The sequence below is a fragment of the Mandrillus leucophaeus genome, unplaced genomic scaffold (genome assembly GCF_000951045.1).
Source record: "Mandrillus leucophaeus isolate KB7577 unplaced genomic scaffold, Mleu.le_1.0 Scaffold52, whole genome shotgun sequence".
NCBI classification, from domain to species: Eukaryota; Metazoa; Chordata; class Mammalia; order Primates; family Cercopithecidae; genus Mandrillus; species Mandrillus leucophaeus.
Genome location: NW_012105586.1, coordinates 2,574,212 through 2,583,158, shown reverse-complemented (window position 1 = coordinate 2,583,158; position 8,947 = coordinate 2,574,212). Strand labels below are relative to the sequence as shown.

The 8,947-nt window shown below is 43.1% G+C and overlaps 1 protein-coding gene across 3 annotated transcripts in view; it reads left to right on the top strand.

The window, feature by feature from the left end:
* CLCN6 (chloride channel, voltage-sensitive 6) overlaps nucleotides 1-8,947 on the top strand; it is a 38,479-nt gene that overhangs the window by 7,347 nt on the left and 22,185 nt on the right. For 2 of the 3 annotated variants that reach the window (XR_001007858.1, XM_011996578.1), the window contains exons 3-5: nucleotides 4,096-4,161; nucleotides 4,867-4,932; nucleotides 7,736-7,802. Coding sequence is in view for 2 of the 3 variants with exons in the window: in XM_011996578.1 (XP_011851968.1) it covers nucleotides 4,096-4,161; nucleotides 4,867-4,932; nucleotides 7,736-7,802 (199 nt within the window). In the remaining variant the exon portion in view is untranslated. The remainder of the gene's footprint in view (nucleotides 1-4,095; nucleotides 4,162-4,866; nucleotides 4,933-7,735; nucleotides 7,803-8,947) is intronic. The other variant, XM_011996579.1, reaches the window with a different exon arrangement.

Sequence of the window (8,947 nt, the reverse complement as noted above, 5' to 3'; positions counted from 1 at the left end):
GCGCCGGGCTGATATCTAAAAACCTTCTAAATGTTTATGGAACCATAGAGTTATTAGATAGAACCATCAATCAAGTAATTGACCAGTAATTTCCATACATATTTGGGATGAAGGCAAGAGATAAGGACAAACCAAGTATTGTTTCTCCTCTGCTCTCAGGCACCACTCGCGCAACTCTGCTGACACCCATGTGTGGAGGTTGTTTCCCCACACACCTAGCAAGCAGTCTCCAGCAGACACCTGCTGGGTATCCTCTAGTTCAGTGCCAACACTGTCTACCTGATGACGTCAGATCAGGTGGAGGGCTCTGTCCCACGAGACTGTTTCCACTTCAGATGCTAGTTAAAAGTAATAGGCAGGCCGTGCGTGGTGGCTCACGCCCATAATCCCAGCACTTTGGGAGGCCAAGGTAGGCAGGTTGCTTGAGCCCAGGAGTTTGAGACCAGCCTGGGCAACATGGTGAAACCCTATCTCCACAAAAATTTAAAAATTAGCTGAACATGGTGGTACACACCTATAGTCCCGGTTACTCAGGAGGCTGAGGTGGGAGGATGGCTTAAGCCCAGAAGTTGGAGGTTGCAGTGAACCAAGATTGCACCACTGCACTCCAGCCTGGGTGACAGAGAAAGACCCCATGGCAAAAAAAAAAAAAAAAGAAAAAGAAAAAAAAGAAAGAAAGTAGTAGGTTGTCATCTGTTATTTCTCAGCAACTGGCAGTGAATTGAAGGTTCACAGGACTCCCTCCTCCAGTTTGGTTAATTTGCTAGAGGAGGTCAGAAAACACAGAAATGCTGCTTACGTTTGCTAGTTTATTAATAAAGGATATCACAAAGGATACAGAAGAACAGCCAGATGGAGAGATTCAAGGAACGTGGTAGGGGGTCACGGAGCTTCCATCCCCTCTCCAGGCACAAGTACCCTCCTGGAACCTCCAAATGGTCAGCTATTCGGAAGCTCTCTGAACCGTGTCCTTTTGGAGTTTTATGGAAGCTTTTTTATGCAGTCATGATTGATTACATCACCATCCCTTGGTGATCAGCTTAACCTTCAGCTTCAGTCTCCTCCCTGGAGGGATGGGTTTCCCACCCCACTAATCCTGCCTTGGACTTTCTGGTGACCAGCCTCTTTTCTGAAGCTATCTAAGGGCCCCCAGCCACCACTCATCTTATTAGCAAACAAAAGATACCCGGCTCCACAAAAAAAAAAAAAAAAGGAAAAAAGACAAAGTCTGTTTGTGTGTATGTGTATTGTTGGGGCTCAGAAAATGATACTGGAAATACAGTATCATTTGCTGAACTGAAGAAACAGCCTGGGGGTCTCTCTCTGACCTTCTTCACCCTCACACTTTGTCTCTCCCAAAGCACAGGATGAGGCCCTTCTCTGCCGTTCCCTTATCTACCTAGAAACTGGACCTACCAAAGAGGAACACAGTTGTCTTTGATCCCTTTCCTGAAATGTCATTAACCAGGGAATGTTAAAACTCATCTCACAGAGGAGACTGAAGACCAAACAATATACCTAGACCCTGGCCAAACTGTCCCAAACCACTGTTTGTTCACTGTCCCATTCAATTTCCAAAGAGAGTCTTTCACAAGATAATGTCTGCCTCCCAGATCCATTCATTCCCCACTAAGAATTATTTCCTCCCACATCCCCATTTCCCCTTCCCTTCTGAAGAAGAGGATAGAAGCATCTGTACCTCACTGGGGTTATTGGGTAATCATTCTGCGATTCCCCTGTGCAATGCATGTTAAATAAGTCTGGATGCCTTTACTTCCATTAATCTGCCTTTTGTCAGTTCACTTTCAGCAGACCTTCGGAGAGTGAAAGGGGAAGCTTTTCCCATTGGCCGCTACAATATATATGTATGTGCGTATATGTTTAATCACTTATGGATGAGTCTGGTTTCTAAAAGTACATTTTTCCTCACTGTGTTTTTTTGTTTTCTGATCAGTAAAAAAGATTTTTTTTTTTCTGAGACAGAGTCTCACTGTGTCACCTAGACTGGAGTGCAGTGGCGCGATCTCAGCTCACTGCAACCTCCACCTCCTGGGTTCAAGCGATTCTCCTGCCTCAGCCACCCTAGTAGCTGGGATCACAGGTGTGTGCCACCACGCCCAGCTAATTTGTGTATTTTTGGTTGAGGCGGGGTTTCACCATGTTGGCCAGGCTGGTCTCAAACTCTTGGCCTCAAGTGATCCACCCATCTCGGCCTCCCAAAGTGCTGGAATTATAGACGTGAGCCATTGTGCCCAGCCGATCATTTTTTAAAATATAAAAAAGCACACCATTTATGCCATGAGAATTTCAGACAACAACCAGAAACAAATATCCTCTTAAGCACTACCTCACGGATGTTTTCCCATTATGAATGCTGATGTGCAAATAATCCTAATTTTGTTTAATCAAAAAAGGATATTATACTTTCAATTCTCCATCCTGCTTTATTTTTATTTTTTAATTGCATCTTACTCTTTTGCTAAACAATTTTTAGACATTTTCCATATCTTTCTATATAGACTTAACTATAATCATTTTATTGGTGTATAGTCTTCTATATTTGGATGTATAAGTGATTTACTCAGTCACCTGTTGGTACTCCAGGACTCATAAAAAAGGAATTTGGACTATAGGTAGACATATAGATAGAATAAATTGTCATTCATCACATGTGTTTGGCTGACGTGAAACTGTTGTCCAGGAGTGTGGCTGCGACCTGGCTAGTGTCCAGCTGATGTGGGTAGGAACAGGTTGTAGGAAGGAGAGCTCATGGCCGACCATTTTTCTTTGTTGCCAAACTGCTGCGTCTTTTTTTTTTTTTTAAGATAAGAGTCTCGCTGTGTTGCCCAGGCTGGAGTGCGGTGGCATGATCTCGGCTCACTGCATCCTCCACCTCCCAGGTTCAAGCAGCTCTCCTGCCCTAGCTTCCTGAGTAGCTGGGTTTACAGGCGTGCTCCACCACTCCCAGCTGACTTCAGTATTTTTAGTAGAGATGGGGTTTCACCATCTTGCCCAGGCTAGTCTGGAAGTTCTGGCCTCAAGCGGTCTTCCTGCCTCGGCCTCTCAAAGTGCTGGGATTACAGGCGTGAGCCACTGCGCTCAGCCCAGACTGCTGCTTCTCTAACAAGACAACTAAAATGATTTCCTTTGAATTGTCTCTCTAAATGTCTGTGACATACCTGCAGGTTGCTTGCAGGATTTCTGTGTTCTGTGATGCGTGTTGTAAAGGATGCTGCTTTAGATGTAGAAGTTTTAGGAGCCGAGAGCCAAGCTGAGTCTGTGCCTCTTCCTAACATAAAGTTGGAGTTGCTTTTAAAAATACTTTCCATATTAGTTTGTCTTGTGACTAACCTCATTTCCATAGACACTAACTACAAAAGATAATTATAACTAATTGACATTCTAAATTAATTTGGTTCTGACTAACTGAAACTTTTGTTCACATCTAATGGAGTAAGTTTCATAAAGCTCATGATAGCTAAAGGTCTTTACATATTTTGCCAAAACAGGAAGTTTAAAAATAGGTCATTTAAAACTTATCCTAAAGCATGAAGTGTGAACCTGAAGCAACACCGCTCAAATCGTAATGTGCCTCTGAGTCACCTGGGGCTGCAGGACTGCAGAAAGTCTGAGATTCTGCATTTGGTTTTTGTGTTTGTTCTTGAGACGGAGTCTTGCTCTGTCACCAGGCTGGAGTGCAGTGGTGCGATCTCAGCTCACTGCAACCTCCGCCTCCCAGGTTCCAGAGATTCTCCTGCCTCAGCCTCCCAAGTAGCTGGGATTACAGGTGTGCGCCACCACGCCCGGCTAATTTTGTATTTTTAGTAGAGATGGAGTTTCGCCATGTTGGCTAGACTGGTCTTAAACTCCTGACCTCAGGTGATCCACCTGCCTTGACCTCCCAAAGTGCTGGGATTATAGGCGTGAGCCACCACGCCTGGCCAGATTCCGCATTTTGAACCAGCTCCTCCTGGGTGCTGCAGGTACCACTGCTCTGCCCATCCACATGTTGAGTAGCAGGAACCCAGAGGTTTGTCCCTTTGCAGATCTTCTCACCTGATGTGACTTTTTGACTCACCTTTGCCTCTTTTGCAGAGTTTGGATTATGATCGCTGTATCAATGACCCTTACCTGGAAGTTTTGGAGACCATGGATAATAAGGTGAGTCTTAACAATTCTTCATCTCTGGGGATCAAATCAGTCTTAACATGGCATTTTTTTTCTCTTCTAAAGTTCCCAGTAAGTATCTTTACCCCTTGTTTTTTGAACCTTTTCCTGCCATACAGGCAGACCTCACTTTATGCACTTTGCTTTATTTCACCTTGCAGATACTGCAGTTTTTACAAACTGGAGGTTGGTGGCAACTCTGTGTTGAGCAAGGTGCCATTTTTCCAATAGCATGCATTTTGTTTGCATTTTTTAGCCATAAGATATTTTTTAATTAAGGTATATACATTTTTGTAGGCACAATGCTATTGCACACTTAATACACCACAATATAGTGTAAACATCACTTTTATATGCATTGGGAAACCAAAACACTCATGTGACTCTGTTTATTGTGATATTTGCTTTATTGTGGTGGTCTGGAACCAAACCCATGCTATCTGCAAGGTAAGCCTATGTTGGCATTTGTTCCCTAGGCCTTTATCCTGCCAACCAGAGTTCCCCCTGTCAGTGCAGCTTGCCCAGCCTCTTAAGGAGTCCATCATTTTTGCATTGTAAAGCACCTGAAATCCCAACATCATCTTCACTGTGCCTGCTCTCCACATGGAATTTAGCTTAAAACTGGTTGGCCGAGATATGTTTCTTCCCATCTGCCACCATAACCCTGTAAACTGAATCATTCTTTTCCTGTGTTAACAGAAAGGTCGAAGGTATGAGGCGGTGAAGTGGATGGTGGTGTTTGCCATTGGAGTCTGCACTGGCCTGGTGAGGAGGCAGGGCCTGGAGGGATGGTGGGCCAGGGGGCTGGAGGGACTCACAGGGAAAGCCCTGGCCTGGTGAATAACATTGTTATTTGTCATTATAGCGTTTATAACTTTATAACACTATAACACTTGTCATTATAATCAAGAGTACCTTTTCTTTTTCCCTTCTTTTTTTCTAAATGGATAATCGTGGCACAGTTTTTCATACTTCCCTGGTTTTTGCTTTGTGAAATGAAAGCGAGACACATGACGATGGTGCTGTTGAAGCGCTCAAAGGTTTGGGCAGGAGTTATCTTTTATGATATGATTATGGATCATAATCTGTAATCTACCTGATCAACTAGATAACATGTCTCCCTAGTGGGTAGAGAACGCATTGGGTAGAGTAAATAATGGATGTTAAAGTCACTTTTTTTTTTTTTTTTAAATTTAAATAGAGACAGAGTCTCGCTTTGTCACCCTGGCTGGAGCACAGTGGCGTGATCATAGTTCACTGCAGCCTCGACCTCCTGGGCTCAGGTGATCCTCCTACCTCAGCCTCCCGAGTGGTTAGGACTCTAGGCGGGCATGAGATCACTCTTTAGGGAAAAAGCAAAGTCGTGGGTACGGAACTGTGAATATCATGCCCTTCATTTAGCACAGTGTGCCAGTGAACAGCATGGCACAACACAGATCTTGATCTCATGCAGGGAGTTCATGGTGCTATCCTGGGCTCCTCCCTGCATGTCGTTAACGTTATCTAGAAGACAGAGCCAGCAGCCGTGCGTAAAGGGATATGCCCATATGAACAGAGTTGGTGGAGGCAGCAGCTTCACAGGTGAATCACAGACAGGGCAAGATTGGAAACATGGCCAAAGATGAGGATAGCAAAAAGTCTGGAACCAGAACTGCTGACTTCACATTGTTAAATATGAAGAGGAGAAGCTGGAAAAATTAGCATCAGTAAAAATGATCCATGTCAAATCTGATTCCGGTCAGTACAGTGTTGGGACAGGGTACCTGTTCTCAGTAGCAGCCTGTTTACCACCTTTCTTTTGAACTGGCCACAAGCCTCCTACTTAATTTGACATGACATACCTGGAAAATGTACACATGTGTTTGATATAATGTAGTCACAGGGGCCAATCGCGATTTTTATTTTCATGGCGTCCATCAAATTTTTACTATAGTAAATCCCCAAGTAAAGGAACGTCTTACTAGGTAAGACTAATGGCACTCAGAAGACCTCTTCAGTGACTTTCTGATGGATACCATTTTGGGGGAACTTGGGTTGATTTATTGTTTTATTTAAATCTCAGGGTGTTGGGCCAGGCACGGTGGCTCACACCTATAATCCCAGCATTTTGTGAGGCTGAGACAGGAGGACTGCTTGAGCCCAGGAGTTTGAGACCAGCCTGGGCAACATAGGGAGACCCTGTCTCTTTTAAAAAAAAAAAAAAAAAGAAAGAAATCTCAAGGTATTTATTTTGCTGTATATGTTTCTGGTTGCAGATTTCCCTATAATAAGCTAGTCATTAGGCCTCTAGTTGTTAGTGTTTGTGCTACTTTTATATCAAACTCTTTGGAGCTGTCACTTGTCAGTACTACAGGTTAAGTGTCCCTTATCAGAAAATCCAAAATTCTGCAAAATCCAAAACTTTTTGAATGCCAACACGATGCTCAGAGGAAATACTCATTGGTGCATTCAGATTTTGGATTTCAGATTGTTGGATTTGGGATGTTTAACCAGTATAATGCAAATATTCAAAAAAAAAAAAAAAAAATCAGGAATCCAAAACACTTCTGGTCCCAAGCATTTCAGATAAGGGTTACTCAAGCTGAAGCAACTTTACCTCCTACCTTTGTATTTTAGGAAGGCAGACCTGCCTTTATGATATAGGACTCCCAACTCTTGTCTGCTGATGTGTGGCCACTTATGGCTTCAGTATTAAAAAGCCTCCAGGCATTGGCTTGAGGGAAGGCCAGAGGTAAAGGCAAGAAGCCTTTGATCCTGAATCAATAAAATTAGAAGTCTTTCTAGTTCTCCTTTAAGCCCTGAGCACTTTGGAGAGCGGAATATTGGAATTTGGTTGTTTTCTCTACCCAGAGTAACTATGGACTATAAGATGGTTATAAGTCTAGCCTGGCACAGTGGGGTGTGCCTGTAGTCCCAGTTGCTTGGGAGGCTGAGGCAGGAGGATTTCTTGAGCCCTGGAGTTCAAGGCCCAAGGCCATCCTGGGCAATATAGCAGGACTCCATCTCAAAAAAGATGATTTTAAGTCAAAATAATGACTTACAGAACCTGCTAATAACGAACATGCAAAAAGCACATACACTTAAATGAATGTTGTGTTTTAAAGCAAGCTTGTCCAACCCATGGCCCAACACAGATTCATACACCTTTTTAAAACATGAGATTTTTTTGAGATTTTCTTTTTTTAGCTCATCAGCTATTGTTAGTGTATTTTATGTGTGGCCCAAGACAATTCTTCTTCCAGTGTGGTCCAGGGAAGCCAAAAGATTGGACACCCCTGTGTCAGTTGTCTTTCTTGGTCTCACATCTTTTTCTGCACCTGCTTCCCTCTTTGTTTTCCATTGCTTCACTCAACTTAGCTGTACCCTCTGCCTTTGTTCTTTGGAGGGGCAGTGGGACCGGGCTGGAGAAGGGATCTCGTCCTTCTGAGCTTTTCTGCTGTGCATTCACGTGCTGCTGGCTGGTGAGCAGCCTCCATACATGCAGTGGGGGAGGAGATGCCTTCAAGAGAAGCACACCTGTACTACACTTGGAAATAAGGCTGTGTGATAGATCTCTTGCTCTTCACAGGTGGGTCTCTTTGTGGACTTTTTTGTGCGACTCTTCACCCAACTCAAGTTCGGAGTGGTACAGTCATGTATCCTTTTCACGGTTCCTGGTGTTCGTGGATTTCAGTGGTCACCAAGGTTCTTTCTTACGTAGGAATGGGTTTAACAGTAAACATGATATTAGAAGGACCACTTATTAGCTATTCAGCTTTAATATTTTTAATGATCACTGAAAGACGCAAAAGCAGGACTTTAATAAACAAAGACATACCCATGTTTGTGGTTGATGAGATTACAGATGCCACAAAGATGCCTGTACTCCCCAGTCTGTAAATTTAATGTAGTTCCAATCAAAATTCCAGTAGAATTTGTTGTGGGACTCAGAAGTTCTTTCTAAATTTGTGTAGAAGAGTAAAGGGTCAAAAGTAGTGAGTCAGTACAGTTCTGAACAACAAGAAGGTGGACTTGACCCTGCCAGATACCAAGTCTTATAAAATTTACAAGTTTGGGGAGTTAGGAAAAATAAAAAAAAAAGTCATACAATTGAAGATTCCGTCATTGAAATTGGTCACATTGGTGTAGGAATACCTAGACAGTGGAAAATGATAGAGAAGCAGAAACTGGCCCTCACATGCATGGAACTTTGGTGAATGTCAGTTAATACTACACATCAGCGAGGGAGTGCTGAATGGTTTAATAAAAGATGCTGTGTTATTTAATAAATAAAAATACACATCTCTGTAGTTCCAGCTACTTAGGAGGTGAGCCCAGGAGTTTGAGGCTGTCGTGTACCATGGTTATGTCTGGGCAACATAGCAAGACCCTGTCTTTAAAAAAAAAAAAAAAAAGATGCTGGGACATGGGTGATCCATATGGAAAAATGGTTTTATTCCTATTTCATACTATAAATAAAAATAAATTCCAGATGAAAATGTAAATATGCAAAACAAAACTTTTGGAGACTATATGTTGTCAAGACTAGGGAATAATTTCTTAAAACTCCAAAAGGCACAGATTATAAGAAAAAAATCAGTGGCTGGGTGCAGTGGCTCATGCCTGTAATCCCAGCATTTTGGAAGGCTGAGGCAGGCAGATCACCTGAGGTCAGGAGTTCAAGACCAGCCTGGCTAACATGATGAAACCCCATCTCTACTAAAAATACAAAAAATTAGCTGGGCATGGTGGCAGGTGCCTGTAATCCTAGCTACTTCGGAGGCTGAGGCGGGAGAATTGC